This window comes from Chiloscyllium punctatum, chromosome 30 (genome assembly GCF_047496795.1).
Source record: "Chiloscyllium punctatum isolate Juve2018m chromosome 30, sChiPun1.3, whole genome shotgun sequence".
Lineage (NCBI taxonomy): Eukaryota > Metazoa > Chordata > Chondrichthyes > Orectolobiformes > Hemiscylliidae > Chiloscyllium > Chiloscyllium punctatum.
Window position 1 is genome coordinate 12268565 of NC_092768.1, and position 22664 is coordinate 12291228.

The 22664-nt window shown below is 51.1% G+C and overlaps 1 protein-coding gene across 2 annotated transcripts in view; it reads left to right on the forward strand.

Annotated features, from left to right (window-relative positions):
- The first annotated feature begins 10761 nt into the window (after positions 1–10761).
- LOC140455170 (early estrogen-induced gene 1 protein-like) overlaps positions 10762–22664 on the forward strand; it is a 33343-nt gene continuing 21440 nt past the window's right edge. The window contains exon 1 of one of the 2 annotated variants that reach the window (XM_072549871.1): positions 10762–11282. In XM_072549871.1, the coding sequence (XP_072405972.1) occupies positions 11137–11282 (146 nt within the window). In that variant the 5' untranslated portion in view covers positions 10762–11136. Of the gene's footprint in view, positions 11283–22246; positions 22335–22664 lie in introns of those variants that run through there. The other variant, XM_072549872.1, reaches the window with a different exon arrangement.

Consider the following 22664-nt stretch of genomic DNA (forward strand, 5'->3'; position numbering starts at 1 on the left):
GAATGCAGCAATGTCACTAGACCAGTAATGCAAGGAGCTGGGTTAATGGTGAGGGAGTGGCAGCACGAGTATAGTTAATAAACGTGGAATTGTGACCCCAGCGATGGTGCCCATGACAACTATCAGCAATTCTGGGGAGGCTGCTTTTTGGAATACTGCCTTCAATTCCGGCCTCCCTCCTAAAGGAAGGATGATGTAAAACTTGAAAGGGTTCAGAAAAGATTTACAAGGATGTTGCCAGGGTTGGAGGATCTGAGCTACAGGGAGAGGCTGAACAGGCTGGGGCTGTTTTCCCTGGAGCATCAGAGGCTGAGGGGTGACCTTATAGAGGTTTACAAAATTATGAGGGGCAAGGATAGGGTAAATAGACAAAGTCTTTTTCCTGGTGTGGGGGAGTCCAGAACTAGAGGGCATAGGTTTAGGGTGAGAGGGTAAAGTTATAAAAGGGACCTAAGGGGCAATGTTTTCACACAGAGGGCGGTGCGTGTATGGAATGAGCTGCCAGAGGAAGTGGTGCAACATTTAAGAGGCATTTGGACGTGTAGATGGAGAGGAAGGATTCAGAGTGAAATGGGGTGGAGACTGTAGTGCTGGAAAAGCACAGCAGGTCAGGCAGGATCTGAGGAGCAAGGGAATCAACGTTTCAGGCAAAAGATCTTCATCAGGTAGGGGCTTTTGTTTCTCTGCTGCTGCTCAGATGCTGCCTGACCTGCTGCGCTTTTCCAGCACCACACTCTCGACTCTAACCTCCAGCATCTGCAGTCCTCACTTTCGCTTAGAACATAGAACAGGCCCTTCGGCCCTCAATATTGCGCCAACCTGTGAACTAATCTAAGCCCATTCCCCTACACTATCCCACCACCATCGACGTGCTTATCCAAGGACTGTTTAAATGTCCTTGGAGGGATATGGGCCAAGTGCTGGCAAATGGGACTGGGTTAATTTTGGATATCTGGTCAGCATGGATGAGTTGGACTGAAGGGTCTGTTTCTGTGCTGTACAGGTCTATGACTCTACCTAAGGTCCTTTTGGAAGGAAATCTCCTGTCATTATCCATGTGACTCCACGTGACTCCAGCCCCACAGTGATGGGATTGACTGTACCCACCTCCCTGAAAGGACTGAGTGAGGCACTCTGTTCCTGGGCAGATAGGCACCGGCACCAAACGCTCGTCTTGCACAATTACCCACCTCCCGTGGAAAGGTTTTCAAAAGGTGATTGGTAAGTAACACCAAAGAGGTTTTGGAAATTCCTTTGCCTCATTGAGCTCCTGTGACATTGTTTGACCTTCAGCTCGCTATCTCAATGATTGTTTGTTGGAGTGCGGAGTGAGAGTTACCAAGTGGGGAACATCAGAGAGAGCCAAGTGCTGCAGAAGTCCAGACTGGAAGCCAGCCCTCGGTAATCATCTCTTTCAGAAGGAGACCAATGATGAGGACGTCCACCATCTCAGTGTTTGACAAACTGTGTCCAGGAGCATTCACAGACACACAGTCATATAGCATGGAAACAGGCCATTCAGCCCGTCCAACAAAACCCCAAACTACACTCATCCCATTTCCCTGCACTTGGTCCATAAGCCGGCTGGGACTGGTATTTCAATCCACGCCCCCACGTGGCGAATCCCAACCCCAACCCCAATCCCAACCCCAATCCCAATCCCAATCCCAACCCCAACCCCAACCCCAACCCCAATCCCAATCCCAATCCCAACAGGTCTGACTTTCTCAAATCTCAAATGACCAATGGACAGAGCATCACACAGCACCTCTCAGCCCAATCATGAAAACGTGACCATCAGAAATGTGAACAGGAGTAGGCCATTCTGCCCGTCGTTCCAGCTCTGCTATCCATCCTCATTGGTGGCCCCCTCACAGATGAGGATGACTCTCTCCGGGTGAGTCTGTTGGTGGCCGTACAGACCGATGGAGGTATTGCAGGTTCTGTTACACTGGGGGCAGGGGGTGGTCACGGGAAGTGGGTGGGTGTGGTGTTGGTGTGGCAGTGTGCTCCTTTCCCCTGGATTCCATTTTTTCCCGACAGCAAATCTCCAGTTTCCCGACGCCTTCTTGGATGCTCCTCTTCCACTCTGGTCTGTCTCAGGCCAGCGATTCCCAGGTTTCTGTGGGAATGCCTCACTTCGCCCAGTGAGGCCTTGTGGGTATCCCTGAAGCCCTTCCTCTGTCCACCTGGGGCTTGCCTGCTGTTTCAGAGCTGGGAGGAGAGCACCTGCTCGGGGAGTCTCTTATCAGTCATGGGGACAATGTGCCCAGCCCCTCACAGCCGATCGAGGAGGGGAGTCAGTGTCTTGATACTGGGGATGTTGGCCTGGTCAAGGACACTGGTGTTGGTGTGTCTGTCTTCCCAGCGGATTTGCAGCATCTTGCGCAGGCAGCGTTGGTGGGACTGCTCCAGCACCTTGAGGCCCCTGTTGTCAACGTCCATATCTCAGAGTTGTGGCCAATCCACCATTCCTCATATCCACTTCCCTGTCCTTCCCCTTCCCCTTCCCCCCCTGCCCCCGACTGATGGAGAATCTCTTGCTCTCAGCCTTCAATATACATATGGAGTTTAGATCAGAGTGGTGCTGGAAAAGCACAGCAGGTCAGGCAGCATCCAAGGAGCAGGAAAATCGACGTTTCGGGCAAAAGCCCTTCATCAGGAATGGAGGCAGGGAGCGTCCAGGGTGGGGAGATGATTGGGAGTGGGTGGGGCTGAGGAGAAGGTAGCAAAGAGAATAATAGGTGGATCGGGGTGGGGATGGAGGTGATAGGTCAGAGAAGAGGGTGGAGTGGATAGGTAAGAAGGGAGATTGACAGGTAGGACAGGTCATGGGGATGGTGTTGAGCTGGAAGGTTGGAGCTGGGGTGAGGTGGGGGAAGGGGAAATGAGGAAACTGTTGAAGTCCACATTGATGCCCTGGGGTTGAAGTGTTCCAAGGCGGAAGATGAGGCGTTCTTCGTCCAGGCGTCTGGTGGTGAGGGAGCGGTGGTGAAGGAGGCCCAGGACCTCCATGTCCTTGGCAGAGTGGGAGGGGGAGTTGAAATGTTGGGCCACGGGGCGGTGTGGTTAATTGGTGCGGGTGTCCCAGAGATGTTCCCTAAAGTGCTCTGCTAGGAGTCTCCCCAATGTAGAGGAGACCGCATCGGGGGCAACGGATACAGTATACACATGGACTCTGCCCCCCCAGCACTCTCTCTGTGGAAAGGACTTCTAAAGACCCACAACCCGCTGAGAGAGAAAACTCTTTCCCATCTCCATCTGTAATGGGTGCCCCTTTATTCTGAAATGAATGACAGACGAGAAACCAGACCCTATTACTGGGGTGAATATAGACATCCACAGATTAAAGTCACAGAAAACAAGAACAGATTATACGAGGAATGGGGAAATTACAAGAGAAAGGACTTGATAATGAACAACAATTGAAAAATTGGCAAAAAGGCCCCAATCCAAAGCTGGAAACTTAAAAGAAACGCTGAGCAAAGATAATCTATTCAGTGTGAAGATTGAAGGGAAATGATTAAAGTTACTGCTCATTCAGCTCAATAATCTCACCGTGTATTCACCACGTAGCACTCCCCTGTAATCTGTACTGGGAGGTTGGAATACAAATAGAACAGCAGGAACTAACTGCAGTTTGATTTCCAGATAACAAGCTACCTGCCCCAGGGATTCAAAGGAACAGGAGAGAAGTCCAGCGCAGGAACAGGCCATTCGGCCCCTCCAAGCCTGTGCTGATCATCATGCCTTGACTGAACTAGACAATAAGCCTCCTGCCCTTATTCGGTCCATATCCCTCTATTCCCTCCCTATCCATGTAACCACCCAGCCTCTGAAATGTCCCCAACGTGCCTGTTCCCACCCCCTCTTCTAGCAGTGTGTTCCAGGCTCCTCCCACTCTCTGTGTGAAATACCTCCCTCACATATCTCCCTTAAACTTTCCCCCTCTTGCCTTGACCCTGTGCCCCCTTGTAATTGAAACTTCAACCCTGGGAAAGCCCCCTGACTATCCCACCCTGTCTGTTCCCCTCATTACTGTGTAGCCCTCAATTAGGGTCTCCCCTCAGTCACCGTCTTTCCAGTGAAAACATTCCTAGTCTTTTTAACCTTGCCTCATAGCTAATGCCCTCGAGACCAGGCAGCGTCCTGGTGAACCCTCCCCGCACTCTCTCTCTCTCTCCCCAAAGTTTCCACCCCTTCTGGTGGTGTGGTGACCAACACCGCACACGGCAACCTCTGATGTAGAAATATGTAGTAAGGACGACGCAGGAGTGAGATACAGGCTGGAATCAAATCCAGAGGCTTAATTAATATAATGTATGTGGAAGGATAGGTTCCTGGAGAGTGAAGTGACTCACAAAACAAAAGTCTAATTGAAAGGTTTCAGATTGAGAGGGGAGCATCATGAGGGCTCAATGTGACAATTGTACATTCTCCCCGTGTCTGCGTGGGTTTCTTCCCACAGTCCAAAGACGTGCAGGTTGGGCGGATTGGCCATGGGAACTTGCCCCACAGTGTTCAGGGATGTGTAGGTTAGGGTGGATTGGCCATGGAAATTTGCCCCATTGAGTCCAGGAATGTGCAGATTAGGGTAAATTGGCCATGGGAAATTGTCCCATAGTGCCCAGGGCTGTGCAGGTTAGGGTGGATTGACCATGGGAAATTGTCCCATAGTGTCCAGGGATGTGTAGGTTAGGGTGGATTGGTCATGGGAAATTGTCCCATAGTGCCCAGGGCTGTGCAGGTTAGGGTGGATTGACCATGGGAAATTGTCCCATAGTGTCCAGGGCTGTGCAGGTTAGGGTGGATTGACCATGGGAAATTGTCCCATAGTGTCCAGGGATGTGTAGGTTAGGGTGGATTGGCCATGGTAAATTGTCCCATAGTGCCCAGGGATGTGTAGGTTAGGGTGGATTGGCCATGGGAAATTGCCCCATTGAGTCCAGGAATGTGCAGATTAGGGTGAAGTGGCCATGGGAAATTGTCCCATAGTGTCCTAGGGATGTGCAGGTTAGGGTGGATTGGCCATGGGAAATTGTCCCATAGTGCCCAGGGATGTATAGGTTAGGGTGGATTGGCCATGGGAAATTGTCCCATAGTGTCCAGGGATGTGGAGGTTAGGATGGATTGGCCATGGGAAATTGTCCCATAGTGCCCAGGGATGTATAGGTTAGGGTGGATTGGCCATGGGAAATTGTCCCATAGTGCCCAGGGATGTGTAGGTTAGGGTGGATTGGCCATGGGAAATTGTCCCATAGTGCCCAGGGATGTGTAGGTTAGGGTGGATTGGCCATGGGAAATTGTCCCATAGTGCCCAGGGATGTGTAGGTTAGGGTGAATTGGCCATGGGAAATTGTCCCATAGTGTCCAGGGATGTGTAGGTTAGGGTGGATTGGCCATGGGAAATTGTCCCATAGTGTCCAGGGATGTGTAGGTTAGGGTGGATTGGCCATGGGAAATTGTCCCATAGTGCCCAGGGATGTGTAGGTTAGGGTGGATTGGCCATGGGAAATTGTCCCATAGTGTCCAGGAATGTGCAGATTAGGGTAAATTGGCCATGGGGAATTGTCCCATAGTGTCCAGGGATGTGTAGGTTAGGGTGGATTTGCCATGGGAAATTGTCCCATAGTGCCCAGGGATGTGTAGGTTAGGGTGGATTGGCCATGGGGAATTGTCCCATAGAGCCCAGGGATGTGTAGGTTAGGGTGGATTGGCCATGGGAAATTGTCCCATAGTGCCCAGGGATGTGCAGGTTAGGGTGGATTGGCCATGGGAAATTGTCCCATAGTGCCCAGGGATGTGCAGGTTAGGGTGGATTGGCCGTGGGGAACGAGCTCTGAGTTCTTTCGTTCCTGACTCAGTTGACAGGTGTCAATACCAGTTATCCCACGTTTGTTTCCTGAACGTGCCTCAGGTCTGTGTCTGAGGGATTGTTGCAGCCTTTTATTAGGGACATAATTTCCGTCTTTAAAAGCGACTTGGGTTCCAGGTATTAAAATGAGTTGATGGCAACTGGAAATGGAGGTGAGTATGTTGAGGCCGAGACACTGGGGGTGCCGGGGTTATCTCCCTGTGACCCAGGGGAATGCTCTGTGGACAGGGATTCAAGTCTAGGCACAGAGTTTCAACTCAGTTAAATCAGAAAACTCTGTAACACAGAGGTGCTGTTCATTAACTCATCACACAGTGCCATCAATTGCTGTGAAAATATCTGGTCTATTGATGCCCTTTGTGGAGGGGAATCCACCCTCCTCACCCAGTCTGACCTACATGTGACTCCAAACCCCCAGTGATGTGGTTGATGTTACAATTACCCCGTGAAATGGGCTGAGCAGTCCCTGTCCTAATTTGTTTGTGGGACATCCCCCAGTATTTCTTGCCTGTCCCCAGCTGTCCTTGAAATATTTGGTAGCGATTGGTACAGCTTGCTGGGCCTTTTCAGAGGCCAGCTGAGAGTCACCCCCATTGCTGTGGGTCTGGAGTCACACATAGGCCAGACCAGGTAAGGATGGCAGTGTCCTTCCCTAAAGGACATTAGTGAACCTGAAGGGTTTTCCCAACAACATGGTCATCATCAGACACCTCATTCCAGCTTTTTATTGAATTCAAATTCCATGTGGTAGAACTTGAACCCGGGTCCCCAGAACATGAACTGGGATTCTGGGGGATTCATAGTCGAGTGATAATGCCACTAAGACATCACCTCCCTATTTCAAGTGGCAATTAGGGGTGAGCGTTTCCCAGTGACATGCTCGTCCTGTGAAAGAATATTGAGAAAACAATGGGCAGTCCTGCGTCACACAATCACTGATCCCTGCTCAATGATCTCAAGCTGAGTACGTGGACTGTAATGGGCTGTCGATGATTTACCTGGGTAACTGCACTGAGCCAGGAACCAGGGACACTGTCACCTGTTACCGGTGAAGCTAGGCACAGGAGGTGAAGAATTATTGAGTGAGCCACTCTACCTCTCACACACCCCTGTCATCACTAGCCTTTTCCCTTCAAAGCCAGTGTCCTCACACTTGCGATTGTTTTGTCTAGCGTTAAACACCCCCTACATTTCCCATAACTCTAAGCCCCAACTCTCCTGTCAACCTATGGGACTAGGGATCTCAGAGGCTGATGTCCATTGGATATTGGGATATGGGAGTTCTAGGCTGGTGTACACCATCCATAATTGATGGTAAGGCACATACAATCTCTGGGAGAAGGTTACAAGGGACAGGAATTTAAAAATTCACTCCTGGGATGTGGTGTCACTGGCTGGGCTCAGCATTTATTTGCCCCTGTCCCTAGTTGACACCCCCCCCCCTTGAGAAGCTAGGGGGTGAGCTGCATTTCCTGCCCCTGTCCCTAGTTGCCCCCTCTTGAGAAGGTGGGGGTGAGCTGCATTTCCTGCCCCTGTCCCTAGTTGCCCCCTCTTGAGAAGGTGGGGGTGAGCTGCATTTCCTGCCTCTGTCCCTAGTTGCCCCCCTTGAGAAGGTTGGGGTGAGCTGCATTTCCTGCCCCTGTCCCTAGTTGCCCCCCCCTTGAGAAGGTGGGGGTGAGCTGCCTTCTTGAACCACTGCAGTCCATGTGCTGTGGGTAGACCCACAATGTCCCTTAGGGAGGGAATTCCAGGATTGGGACCCAGCCACACTGAAGGAACGGCCGATATATTTCCAAGTCGGGATGGGGAGGGGCTCGGAGGGGAACTTGCAGGGGATGGTGTTCCCATGGATCTGCTGCCCCTTGTCCTTCTGGATGGAAGTGGCCATGGGTTTGGAAGGTGCTGTCTCAGGGTCTTTGGTGAGTTTCTGCAGGGTATCTTGTAGATGGTACACACTGCTGTTACTGAGCGTCGGGGGGTGGAGGGAGGGGATGTTTGGGGAGTTTCTGCAGGGTATCTTGTAGATGGTACACACTGCTGTTACTGAGCGTCGGGGGGTGGAGGGAGGGGATGTTTGGGGAGTTTCTGCAGGGTATCTTGTAGATGGTACACACTGCTGTTACTGAGCGTCGGGGGGTGGAGGGAGGGGATGTTTGGTGAGTTTCTGCAGGGTATCTTGTAGATGGTACACACTGCTGTTACTGAGTGTTGGGGGGTGGAGGGAGGGGATGTTTGGGGAGTTTCTGCAGGGTATCTTGTAGATGGTACACACTGCTGTTACTGAGCGACGGGGGGTGGAGGGAGGGGATGTTTGGGGAGTTTCTGCAGGGTATCGTGTAGATGGTACACACTGCTGTTACTAAGCATCGAGGGGGTGGAGGGAGGGGATGTTTGTGGATGTTGTGCCAATCAAGTGGGGGCTGCTTTGTCCCTGGATGGTGTTGAGCTTCTTGAGTGTTGTTGGAGCTGCCCCCATCCGGGGAAAGTGGGGAGTATTCCCTCAACTTCCTGCCTTGTGCCTTGTAGATGGTGGGACAGGCTTTTGGGGGGGGGAGTCAGGAGGGGAGTTCCTCGCTGCAGGATCCCCAGCCTCTGACCCTGCTCCTGTAGCCGCTGTGTTTATGTGGTGAGTCCAGTTCAGTTTAAAACAATGCTTATCCAAATAGTTATAAACATATTGTTCAAATATTTGACTTTGTAGAAATCAATGTTGTAGGTTTTCCAGCCCCTGCTGTTTCCGGACTCTGGTGAAGATTTGGTGCAGTGTGGGGGCACTGATCAAAGGGAACAGTTTGTTTTAATTATTTAATCCTGGAGTTAATTGATTAAATCCTGTCCTCGCTCTGCCTCTCCCAGCTGTCTCGATGCTGTGTTTCAGAGCTGGGTCCCCATCCTTTTGGGCCATTGGGCTCCTCACAATCCTATTGGTTTCTACCTTGAACGGACTCAAGGACTGAGTTTCCATAGGTTTGTGGAACTGCGACAGCTTTTCGTAGAAAGGGTGGAGATTCCCAGCAGGGGTTGAGGCCATTCAGCCCACTGGTGAGAAGTAGCTGATATCCTTCTCTCCTCAGCCTTACCTTCACCAGTTACAGTACGAGAGTAAGACGTGACTTTTAAAACATGGTGGGGATTTCGGCTTCATTCCAGCTCCTCTGGGTGTAAAAGAACCTTCCCTTAAGTTCCCTCAAGTCCTGCCTCTCCCATCTACAAGTTCACTGACGACTCCACCATGGTAGGATGGATGTCAAACAACTCGGAAAGAGTGAGGGCTGTAGATGCTGGAGCTCAGTGTCAAGAGGAAAAGCACAGCAGGTCAGGCAGCATCCGAGGAGCAGGAGAGTCGACGTTTCGGGCAGAAGCTTTTCATCTGGAAGGTGATAAAGCCCTGATGAAGGGCTTATGCCCGAAATGTCGACAGCTCCTTGGATGCTGTGCTTTTCCAGCACCACTCTGGAATATCAAACAACGATGAGTCAGAATACAGGAAGGAGACAGAGGGCTTGCTGACCTGGTGTGATGAGAACAATCTCTTTCCCAGTGTCTGAAGAACTGAGCATTAACCTCAGGGAGAAAGGAGGAGAATACCCCTCCCCATCTACATCAAAGGAGCAGAGGTGGAGAGGGTGGACAGTGTCAACTTCCTCCGAGTGACAATAACCAACAGCCTGTCCTGGATTACCCATGGAGATGTTACGAAGGCACAACAACGCCTCTTCTTCCTCAGGAGGACCCAGGCCCTTCAGTATGATCCATACGGCCCCCTCACCAACTCCGACAGATGCACCATTGGGAGGGGACTGTCCGGGTGTGTTACAGTCTGGGACGGCACCTGCTCTGCCCAGGGACTGTGAGAAACGACAGAGGGTGGTGGGCACAGCCCAGACCAGCACAGGAGGCCACCTTCCCACCACAGACCCCAGTTACACAGCTCACTGACGGGGAAAGGCTGCCAACATCATCAAAGACCCATTGCAACCTTTTCCATCAGGCAGAAGGCCCAGAACGTCGAACACACGCACCAGCAGGTTCAGGAACAGCTTCCCCCCAGCCGCTGTTAGACTGATGGATGGACTCTCTAGCATCAATAAGCAGTGTAACCTGTCTGCCTCTGTCTAGGTCTCTCTGATCTGCACATCCTTGCTGACCATGATCTGCCTGGACTGCTCGTCAACAAAGCACGTACACTGTGCTTCAGTACACGGGCCAATCAATCAATCAGTCAGTCAATTCCCTCCATAGCCATTTGCAGTAAAGAACTCCTCAGATTAGAGTAAATAGATGGTGTGTTTGGAAACTCGATTCTTTGATCCTCAGCAGGGCTGGGCTGGAGGTTAACGTGGTAATGATCTGATCGCAGAGTTGGGCTGGGTGTGGGGGGACCTGGGGAGATGACAGTGGGTTGGTGGAGATCTGTTGTTTTTGCAAACTCCCCAGGCAAGGTGAGAGGTCAGGAGTGGGTATAATGCTAACCCAACCTTTTACAGAGAGAGAGAGAGAGAGAGAGAAATACATAGAGATAGACAGATAGATAGATAGGTAGATAGATAGACAGACAGACAGACAGATAGACAGACAGACAGACAGACAGATAGATAGATAGATAGACAGAAAACATAGCTGCAACGTTTAACTATTGGGTGTCCTCCATCACAGAGAGAGAGAGAGAGAGAGAGTGAGAGTGTTCCCTCTGATGATTAAAGCAGCAGGAACTCTTAGCTGGAAATGACTCTGTAAGATTCATCAGCAGTTGCTGTGGGGGAATTCAAGTCTGACCCTGAGTCACATCTATTTTGTTTTAAAAATATCTCTTGGTATAAATAGGCAGGAGGCAGAGAGAGAGAGAGAGAGAGAGAGGGGTGTCTGTGTGTTTGAGACTGGTCTAGCTTTGAGAGCTACTCTCTCTCTCTCTCTCTCTCTGTGGGTGTGATTTGTAGTGTCGACTCCAGTCCAGTTGAACTGAACTTTCACCCCCACCAACAATCTTTCTCTCTCTCTCTTTTATTGGAGCACCTTCTGACTTGCTGGCTGTGATTCTCTCCCTTCAGTCAGGGTTTGGAGGGGTTGGATAGGAGGCTGGACTAGGATCCTTCCGCAATCGAAAGTGACTGAGTCATCCAGCCAGACTGGGAGAGACACATACACACAGCCAGAGAGAGAGAGAGCCAGAGAGTTTACCCCTTTGCCTTATCACCCTGCAAACCCCATTCCCCACCTCTCTACCTCCTTCCTGTTGTTCCCCACCCCTCCTCGATTCCCTGATGGCTTTTCTGATGAAGAGAAAGAAGTTTAAGTTCCTGGTGACCCTGACCCTGGAGGAACTCTCAGCTGTACCTTTCGTGAATGGGATCCTGTTCTGTAAAATCCGTCTTCTCCACGGAGGCTCGTTCAGTGACCTCTCCACCAGGTAATATCACTCCTAGTCATAGACTGGACTTTATGAATTGTGCTCTGCCGTGATTTATTTTTCTGAAACTGTGTCACCCAAATTAAAATAATTGTATTGCATTTGTATATCTCCTGTCACCACCTCAGATCGTAGCACCACTTTGTTTTCTCCTCCTCCTCTCCCTCCCCCCCCCACCCCAAAGGGTGGACGGTTGGCTGGGAAGGGTCAAGGTGTTGGCGCCACCATATGAGGCCACTCGGCCAATCACATCTGTGCCATCCTACCCCTGGGGCAGCCCTGTTCCCGCCAGTGTGCCCAATTTACACGCAGACAGCTCGCACAAAACAGCGATGGCACCCATCTTTGAAATTCCTACTTGGGACGCTGGGACGGTGTTTATTGTCCCCTTCCCTAGTCACTTAGACCCTTCAGCCCAACCAGTCCGTGCCATCCCTAATCCCAAACTAAACTAGTCCCACCTGCCTGCTCCTGGCCCATATCCCTCCAAATCTTCCCCTCCCTGTCCTTATCCAAAAGTCTTTTAAAACTTGTACCTGTACCCACATCCACCACTTCCTCAGGAAGCTCATTCCACACCCTCTGTTTAAAAAGAAAATCGCCCCCATGTCTTTTTTAAACCTCTGTCCTCTCACCTTAAAAATCTGCCCCCCAGTCTTGAACTCCCCCATTCTGGGGAGAAGCCCCTTATGTATTGACCCCCCCCCACACCTTGTGATTTTATAAACGTCTACATGGTCACCTCCTGACACTCCAGTGAAAGAAGTCTCAGCCACTCCCTATAATTTATATCTCTAGGAATATTTTCTTGTGAAAGTTTTCGGGATAGATTAAGGGTAAGGGAGATGGGATACCCTGCCTTTTCAGAAAGGTGAACTCTGACACACAGGGGCAAGGGAGTGGGGGTCTGTCAGATAAAACCCAGCCACTTGAAGGACAGAGTTGCTTGAGGGGCCGAATGGCCTCTCTGAGGGGGTTGGTTTGAGATCTTTCATACTTGCCCCAGGGGTGACAGGTTAATGTTTGCTCAGGGAGACAGTGCAGCGGTCCATTTGTACCACCCGCAGAATTTGATCCTGGACCCTACGATTTTATTTACTCTGTCACAGGATGTGGGCATCACCGATGAGGTCAGAGTTCACTGCTCGTCCCTAATTGCCCCTTGGTCTGAGTGACCAGCTCAGAGGGAAGTTGACAGTCAGCCCCGAGACCATGGGGTCTGGAGTCACGGCTGGTCAAACTGGGGAAGGACGGCAGATTAGCGAACGTGACGGGTTCTGACTGAGATAGAAAATGCCGTGGCAATGTTTCCTTGCAAGTCGCAATTCCGACCCTGAGCTGAGTTACAGAACCTGTAATTTGGTGGTTTCAAGGCAACTTTATGGACGTTTTCTTAACTGGAGCCCAGTGTTGCAGCAGCCGCTGTGTCAAGGTTTGAACCCGTGACTCCAGGCCATTGACTGAGCTTCTCAGCACCACCGTCTCAGTAATACAGCCCCGTCCCCTCTGTCCCTCCTTCCGAACGGGGTGGCATTGCAACAGGAAAGCCAGGAAACGTTCGTGGTTAGGAGCGGGTGGTAGTGTCCCCAACCTTGGACCGGGAGGCCCGTGTTCAAGTCCCACTTGCTCCAAGGGGTGTGGGGTTGGAAGGGGGTGTGTCATGACATCTCTGAGCAGTTTGGTTAGGAGACAATGGGTTAACTCAAAAGGAGCAGGAGTAGGCCATTCGACCCCTCCAATATGTTCTGCCGTTCAGGGGTTGATCATCCAACTCAATGCCGAGAGAGAAGTGTTGAGCAATTCCTTTAAAGCATCTTAAACATTTCGGTTTGACTCTCCTGTAAAGTATTGCGATTGCCCAACCAAATATCCACCGAGCTGAGGCTTGAGGAATGGTAGTGGTGGTAGTGGTGAGGTTGAGGGGGGGAGGTCAGGTAGAGGACTGGCCTCTTGCTATGTTAGGTTCTCACCCACACCCTGTCTATCTTTCACTCCTTCATCCTATCTGATTGATGGCAGTGCCAGAATCATGTGCTTGTTCTACATCTGTTCGCCAAGGACTGGCACAGGCAAGTTGGGCCGAAGGGCCTGTTTCGATGCTGTCAATCACCATGACTGCCCCCCCTCCGGGGTGGTACAGACCCTGTCAGTGCACCAGCGGGCTCCTGAACAATAACGTTCGTTATTATTTCATCCACGATGTGGCCAAAGATTACCCCCAAAAAACCCAGAGGATGCAAAGTCAAAGCCAGCTAGTCAGCAGGCAGAGCAGGTAACCGGGAACGTCATTGTGGATTCCGAGTGGGATTGAACAGAAGTATAAAGGATGAAAGGGGAAGAATCTCAGAGGCTGGGAATCCGAATCAAAAACAGAAACTGCTGGAGGGAGGGTCACCTGCTTCGAAACGTTAGCTCAGTTTCCATCTCCTCAGACCTGCTGAGTTTCTCCAGCAGCTTCAGTTCTTGCTGGAGAAAGTAAAGATTCTCTCTTTCATTTCTCTCTGTGAGCATCACGTCTGGAATACCGTGAGCTGTTCTGGTCTCCCTGTTTAAGGAAGGCTGTGATGTATTTGAGGTGGTTCTCGGAGGTTTTATCGGATTGGGACAGACCGTCTGACATAGGAGCAGAAATTAGGCCATTCGGCCCATTGAATCGTTGGAGGGTTAGTGTGGATTTCTTGGGCCGGACATCCCCTCAGCACTGACCCTGTCAAGCCCCGATGTGTTACACTGCGATCTCTTCTCGTTCCTCTCAACTCCAGTGGGTAGGGTCCCATCCGTTGCACGTCAGACAATCCCTCCATCCCAGGGGACAGAGTGGACATGCAGATAATGTCACCCCCCCCCCCCCCCCCCCTCACCCCGCCCAGCCCCAGCAAGCGAGAGTGGGAGAACAAGGGGTCATGAGGTCAGGCTGTATGGGTCAGCCCGTTTCGGACTGAACTGAGAGAGATTGCTTCCCTCAGCCCTGTCCCTAACCCGACCAAATAAGGTGGTGAATATGTTTACAGGACCACTTCTGGAGTACTGCTACAGGAAGGACGTTATTAAACTGGAGAGGGTTCAGAAACGATTTACCAGGATGTTGCCCGGGAATGGAGGGAGAGGCTGAACAGGCTGAGGCTGTTTTCCCTGGAGCTGGATTAGATCACATTACAGTGTGGAAACAGGCCCTTCAGCCCAACAAGTCCCCACCGACCCGCTGAAGCGCAACCCACCCAGACCCCTACATTTACCCCTTACACATTTTTGGACTGTGGGAGGAAACCGGAGCACCCGGAGGGGGCCCACGCAGACACTGGGAGGATGTGCAAACTCCACACAGTCAGTCGCCTGAGGCGGGAATTGAACCCGGGTCTCTGGCGCTGTGAGGCAACAGTGCTAACCACTGTGCCACCGTGCCGCCCGAGTATCGGAGATTGAGGGGAGACCTTCCAGAGGTTTGTAAAATCATGAGGGGCACGGATAGGATAAATAGACAAAGGTATCTTCGCTGGGGTCGGGGAGTCCAAAACTAGGGGTCATATTTTTAAGATGAGAGGAGAGAGGTTTAAAAAGGGCGTGAGAGGCATCTTTTTCACACACAACCACCTGATGAAGGAGCAGCGCTCCCAAAGCTAGTGCTTCCAAATAAACCTGTTGGGCTAGAACCTGGTGTGGTGTGATTTTTAACTTTTCACACAGGTTCGTGTGTGGAATGAATTTCCTGAGGAAGTGGTGGATGTGGGTACAATTACAACGTTTTAATTACATTTGGATATATTCATTGTCAGGAAAGGTTTGGAAGGATGTGGGCCAGGAGCAGGCAGGTGGGATTAGTTGAATTTGGGATTAGTCCAACCATGGACTGTTTGGACTGAGGTGTCAGTGTCCGTGCTGTCTGAGTCTGCGAATTGACGGAATTTGAGATCCTGAAAGGGTTAAGGAGTTTGCAGAGAGAATGGGAAAATGACATGGACTTAGCGGATCAGTAGCAATCACACCAAATGGTGGGCCGAATGGACTGGTGGTGGTTTCTCCCTTCCTCTGCAATTTGTAAACCTGCACTGGTGAGCTGCCCGCAGTGAGGTGGTCCGTGAAACTCCCTACCCCCACCCTGTCAGGTTCACTTCAGGGAGAGAGAGAGGTCTGCTGTCCTTCCCTGGTCTGGGCCTACATGTAACTCCAGACCAGTGCCGTCTGAAATGGCCCATTTAGGGACGGGCAGGAATGGGGCTTTGTCGCTGTGTGGAAATTAGCTGCCTCTTCCCCATGTTCGCACAGTCATCACTCCCTTTCTTCCTGAAACATCTGTCGGGCACAGCAGGCGCCCAGAGGGCGGCTATAGAAATGGCCGCCTGTTCTTGTTAGCGCTGTTGACCATCTGAGTGGCCAATGCCAGCCACGCGGGTGTTGCCTTGGTAGTGTTCCCCTGCTCTCTGGCTGGCTCCAGTCTGGCACTTCACTCACCCGCTTCAGTCTCATGAGGGACTGGGGGGGAACTGTTGTTGCAGGAGGGAATGTTCTGGATCTCCGTTGGAGTAGGTGAGGGAATGTTCTGGATCCCTGTTGGAGTACGGGAGGAAATGTTCCAGATTCCTGTCAGAGTACGGGAGGGAATGTTCTGGATCCCTGTTGGAGTACGGGAAGGAATGTTCCGGATCCCTGTCAGAGTACGGGAGGGAATGTTCTGGATCCCTGTCAGAGTACGGGAGGGAGTATTTGGGACTCCTGTCGGAGTACGGGAGGAGTGTTCTGGATCCCTGTCAGAGTACGGGAGGGTGTGTTTGAGATTCCTGTCGGAGCATGGGAGGAGTGTTCTGGATCCCTGTCTGAGTACAGGAGGGACTGTTCCGGATCCCTGTCGGAATACATGAGGGACTGTTCCGGATCCCTATCGGAGTATGGGAGGGAATATTCCGGATCCCTGTCTGAGTACAGGAGGGAATGTTCCGGATCCCTGTTGGAGTGTGGGAGGGAATGTTCTGGATCCCTGTCGGAGTACAGAAGGGAATGTTCTGGATCCCTGTTGGAGTGCAGGTGAGAATGTTCCAGATCCCTGTCGGAGTACAGGAGGGAATGTTCCGGATCCCTGTTGGAGTATGTTTTGAACGTTGTGGTGAGGTTCCAAGGGGAGTGTTCTGTCTCCCCAGGTTTCAGGGAGTGTGTGAGGGGCTTTGAGGAGGTGCAAAGGACACGCACCCAGGGACTGGGGGAGGAGTGGGAGTGGGCAGGGGCTGGGAGAGGATGGGGAAATTCCCTTTGAAACAAGGGACATCGATGGAGGTGTCTACGGTCAGGCCTGACTAGGACGAGGACTACTGCGATAAGCTGCTGCCATTGGCTGGTGGAGCAGGGATCGTGGGTGGGGGTTGGGGGGGAGGGGGGGTGAGCGGAGAGCCATGAATCTCCGGCTCGGGGTTTGGGTGGGGGTTAGAGGCCAGTGGTCAGGGATGGGGGGAGTGGGAACGGGGAGCAGGGGGATAGCTGATGGAGATCCTGTTTGATGCTGTGAGTGGTAATGGGGGGGTGGTGTAGGTCTGGAGTGTAGATGGCAACGGAAATTGGGAAAGGAAGGAAAATTGGAAACGGAAAAGGGAAATTGGATGCGCTCCTGAGGGGAACAAACGTTAAGTGCCATGGGGACAGAGCACTGGGACGGATCGACAGAGAGCTAGCATGTGTTGGATGGGCTGAATATCCTTTCTCTTTCTCTCTCTCTCTCTCTCTCTCTGCTGTAATGATGCTTTGCCTGTTGAGTCAAAATGCCACAACAGAGTGATTTCTTAATCCTTTGGAAAGACTCCATTTACTTGCATGTTGCTAATTGTTTTCCTCACTGGTATAATTTCCCAACTGGTCCCTCGGACGGTTGTTTTCACAAGTTGTTTTTGGGTGTAGGCAACATGAAATGCCGTTGTTCCAATCTCTGATGGAGGTATTCCTTGACTGAGGCACTGAGTTCGCTGCTGTTTGGTCTTTGGTCTTTGCCAATAGCACTGTTGCATTGCGATCCTTGTAGGATACTAACCGGGGAACAAAGAAACATGGCCAACTCCACTCCCTCCTCACGAACGCTCGGACATCATGCTGTTAAAGCAGCACTGACTGCTACTCCAGAGTACACGCAGAGTTAATCATTCACCCTCAACTCTCCCAAGACGTCCAGCAGAGTTACAGACCAGACAAGCCCAAATTCTGATGTTGGTGTTGGTGGGAAAGTTATTGACTGGGAGCTTTCTGTGATCTTAAAAGCATCGAGTCACAGAGCTGTACAGCACAAAACCAGACCCTTCGGCCCAACCCGTCCATGCTGACCAGATATCCCAACCCAATCTAGTCCCACCTGCCAGCACCCGGCCCATATTCCTCCAAACCCTTCCTATTCATATACCCATCCAGATGCCTCTTAAATGTTGTAATTGTACCAGCCTCCACCGCATCCTCTGGCAGCTCATTCCATACACATACCACCCTCTGGGTGAAAAGGTTATCCCTTAGGTCTCTTTTATTATCTTTCCCCTCTCACCTTAAGCCTATGCCCTCTAGTTCTGGACTCCACCACCCCAGGGAAAGGGATCTATTTATCCTATCCATGGCCCTCATAATTTTGTAAATCTCTATAAGGTCACCCCTCAGCCTCCGACACTCCAGGGAAAACAGCCCCAGCCTGTTCAGCCTCTCCCTGTAGCTCAAACCCTCCACCTCGGCAACATCCTTGTAAATCTTCTCTGAACCCTTCCATGTTTCACAACATCTTTCCGATAGGAAGGAGACCAGAATTGTGCACAATATTCCAACAGTGGCCTAACCAATGTCTTGTACAGCCACAACAAGACCTCCCAACTCCTGTACTCAGTACTCTGACCAATAAAGGAAAGCATACCAAACGCCGCCTTCACTATCCTATCCACCTGCGACTCCACTTTCAAGGAGCTATGAACTGCATTCCAAGGTCTCTTTGTTCAGCAACACTCCCCAGGACCTTACCATTAAGTGGGTAAGTCCTGCCCTGATTTGCCTTTCCCAGAATTCTTTCTATCCTTCAGAGAGGATGGGCAGCATCAATGGCAGTGCAGCATTCCCTCAGTACTGCAGTGGGAGTGACAGTGTGAGGTCAGGTCTGTGCAGGGGCACTCTAACCTACAAACCTCCTCCTGCCAGAGGTTCTTACCCTTCCATGGGATCTGGACACCGTGGGCAAGGCCAGAAGTTGGTGCCTACCCCTAATTGCCCTTGAGCTGACTGGCTCGCCTGGCCATTGCCCAGGGCAGTAAAAGAGTCAGTCCCGTTGCTGTGGGTCTGGAGTTACGTGCAGGCCAGACTGGGGAAGGACAGCAGATTTCCCTCCCTAAAGGGCCTTAGTGAGGCCCATGGTGTGTGTGCCTGAAGGTGGTAGTTTTCTGACTGTTCCAGACAATAGATTGAATTTACATCCCACCAGCTACCATGTGGGGAATTTGAACCCATGACCCCAATGTAGAAGGAGTTACTTCTTGTATTGGCGTCACACCATCTTGCGCTGAGGAGGTGAGCAAAAATAACCATAAGATATAGGAGCAGATAGAGGCCATTCAGCCCATCCAGTCTCCTCCGCCATTCAATGAGGTTGATCCTGACCATCCTCCTTTCCACTTCCCTGCCTTTTCCCCTTAACCTCGATTCCCTTCCTGATTAAACATCCCTCTCTCTCTCTCTCTCACTCCCTCTCTCGGCCTTGAATATACTACAGGCTGCCCCAGCCTCCACAGCCCTTTGTGGTAGGGGATCCCACAGATTCACTCCCCTCGGATCAAGCGATTGATCAGCCAAATGATTGGATTGAGTCAATCACACGTCACGGTGGCTCAGTGGTTAGCACTGCTGCCTCACGGTGCCAGGGACCCGGGTTCGATCCCACCCTCGGGTGACTGTCTGAGCGAAGTTTGCACATTCTCCCCGTGTCAGCGTGGGTTTCCTCCGGGTGCTCCGGTTCCTCCCATAGTCACAAAGATGTGCAGGTTAGGGTGGATTGGCCATTGGGAAATTGTCCCATAGTGCCCAGGGATGTGCAGGTTAGGGTAGGTTGGCCATGGGAAATTGTCCCATAGTGCCTAGGGATGTGCAGGTTAGGGTGGATTGGCCATGGGAAATTGTCCCATAGTGCCCAGGGATGTGCAGATTAGGATGGATTGGCCATGGGAAATAGTCCCATAGTGCCCAGGGATGTGCAGGTTAGGGTGGATTGGTCATGGGAAATTGTCCCATAGTGCCCAGGGATGTGCAGGTTAGGGTGGGTTGGCCATGGGAAATTGTCCCATAGTGCCCAGGGATGTGCAGGTTAGGGTGGGTTGGCCGTGGGAAATTGTCCCATAGTGTCCAGGGATGTGCAGGTTATGTGGGTTAGACATGGGGAATGCAGGGTTAGAACGATACAGTGGGTCTGTGTGGGATGCTCTTTGGAGAGTCAGTGCGGACTCAGTGGGCCGAATGGCCTGTTTCCACACTGTGGTGATTTTCCAAATCCCTGCCTGAGTCTCTCCCTCACTGACAGGGTCTGATGCCAACTTCCCAGAGCAAGCAGTTGGCCAGGGGATTCTGCATAATCTTCTCAGCTCCTCAAGGACAATCGACAAGGTTCCTTTGTTTTTAATCATCGAATTACTTCCTCGTTCAAAGTTAAAAATCACACAACACCAGGTTATAGTCCAACAGGTTTAATTGGAAGCAGACTAGCTTCCGGAGTGACGCTCCTTCATCAGGTGATTCCTCGTTCAGGCAGTGACAAACCAAGGTTGGAGTTCAAAGGTCACATTTCTTACACAATAGGCACAAACACACACTCTCTCTCTCACACACACACTCTCTCATACTCACACTCACACACAGCCACACACACTGTCTCTCGTACTCACACACACTCTGTCTCTCACACACATTCTCTCATAATCACACTCACACACAGCCACACACTCTCTCACACACACACTGTCTCTCACATGCATACACTCACTCATACTCACACACAGCCACACACACACACTCTCGTACTCACACACTGTCTCTCACACACATTCTCTCATACTCACACTCACACACAGCCACACACTCTCTCACACACACACTGTCTCTCACATGCATACACTCACTCATACTCACACACAGCCACACACACACACTCTCGTACTCACACACACTCTGTCTCTCACACACTCTCATACTCACACTCACACACACTCTCTCACACACACACACACTCTCTCTCGTACTCACACACACTCTGTCTCTCACATGCATACACTCACTCAAACTCACACAGCCACACACACTCTCTCTCTCACACACACACAGTCTCTCACACATACACTCTCATACTCACACACAGCCACACACACTCTCTCTCATATGCACACACAGCCACACACACTCTGTCTCTCACATGTACACACTCTCTCATACTCACACACACTCACTCACTCTCCCACACACACACTCTCTCTCACATACACACACTATCTCACTCTCACACTCTCTCATACTCACACACAGCCACACACACTCTTTCACTGTCTCTCACACACTCTCTCATGCTCACAGCCACACACACTCTCTGTCTGTCTGTCTGTCGTACACACACACTCTCTCATACACACACACACTCTCACACACACACTCTCTCTCTCTCACACACACACACACTCTCTCTCTCACACACACACACACACACACACATACACTCATACACGATTGAGACAGTCTGTTCCTGATAAGTCATGAATCTGATTTTATTGAATATTTAAAATTCTTTGATCTAAACTCCTTTCGGGTTTCTGGCTTATGACTGTGGAATCTTTCACCTTGTGGAAGCCAATTTGCCTGTTTAGTCCCCGCTAGTACTTTTATACGGCTATTCTATGAATCCTATTCGACCTGTGATTTTTCTTTTTAGTTTTTCAAGTTTTTAGCAACTCTCCTCCTGAATCTGCCTTGTTTTCGGCATGTTCTGAAATACAGCTAGTGATATTAATAAGGATGTTGCTGGGGTGTCTACAATCAGGTGGGTCACAGTCTCAGGATACGGTGCAGACTATCTCAGAGGGGAGAAAGTGAGGACTGCAGATGCTGGAGATCAGAGCTGAAAAATGTGTTGCTGGAAAAGCGCAGCAGGTCAGGCAGCATCCAAGGAGCAGGAGAATCGACGTTTTGGGCATAAGCCCTTCTTCAGGAATGAGGAGGGTGTGCCAAGCAGGCTAAGGTAAAAGGTAGGGAGGAGGGACTTGGGGGAGGGGTGTTAGGAATGCGATAGGTGGAGGGAGGTTAGGGTGAGGGTGATAGGCCGGAGTGGGGGTGGGGGCGGAGAGGTTGGGAAGACGATTGCAGGTCAAGAAGGCGGTGCTGAGTCTGAGGGTTGGGACTGAGATAAGGTGAGGGGAGGGGAAATGAGGAAGCTGGAGAAATCTGCATTCATCCCTTGTGGTTGGAGGGTTCCTAGGCGGAAGATGAGGTGCTCTTCCTCCAGGCGTCATGTTGCTATGGTCTGGTGATGGAGGAGGCCAAGGACCTGCATGTCCTTGGTGGAGTGGGAGGGGGAGTTGAAGTGTTCAGCCACGGGGGGGGGGTTTGGGTTGAGGGGGTCTGTTTGAGGATGTGGCTGAAGAGCTTTAGGGCAGAGGAGATGACCTGGGGGGTGCAGTGAGAGAGGGAGTCTGAGACCATCTCAGACTCAGAGGAGGAGAAATGTCTTGCCCCAGAAATCCCCCCCCCAATCTTTGTTAAATCTCTCTCCTTTCACCTTAAAAATCTGCCCCCTCATCTTGAAATCCCCACCCCAGGGGGAAAAACACCCACCATTCATCTTATCGATACCCTTTCATGATTTTATAAACCTCTATAAGGTCAATCTTCAACCTCCTACGCTCCAGTGAAAACAATCCCAGCCTCTATATAACTTCAACTCTCCATTCCCGGCGCCATCCTGGTTAATCTCTTTGGAACTCTCTCCAGGTTCATAATGTCTTTCCCATAACCGGGTGGACACAGTGATCCAGAAGAGGCCTGACCAATGTCCTGCTCAACCTCAACACGACGCGTTAGGTATAGTTCTCAGGGCTAAAGGGGTCAAGGGTCTGGAGGGTGGGGTCTAAGTGGGAACAGGGGACTGGGAGTTGGACGATCGGTCGCGATCGTGTTGAGGAACAGAGCAGGATCTATGTTTCTGCATGATATGCAAATAGTTTCTGCTTGACTAACGCCTTTTATCAATCTATTTAAATTTGACACACACTAATTCAATACACAGAGGTGAGTCACTGCATAAAAACTCAGGAACACCTGACTTGTTTATTTATTCATGGGGTGAGGGCGTAGCTGGCTAAGCCCAGAATTTACTGCCCAGCCCTAAGGGCAGTACAGTGTCAGCCATGT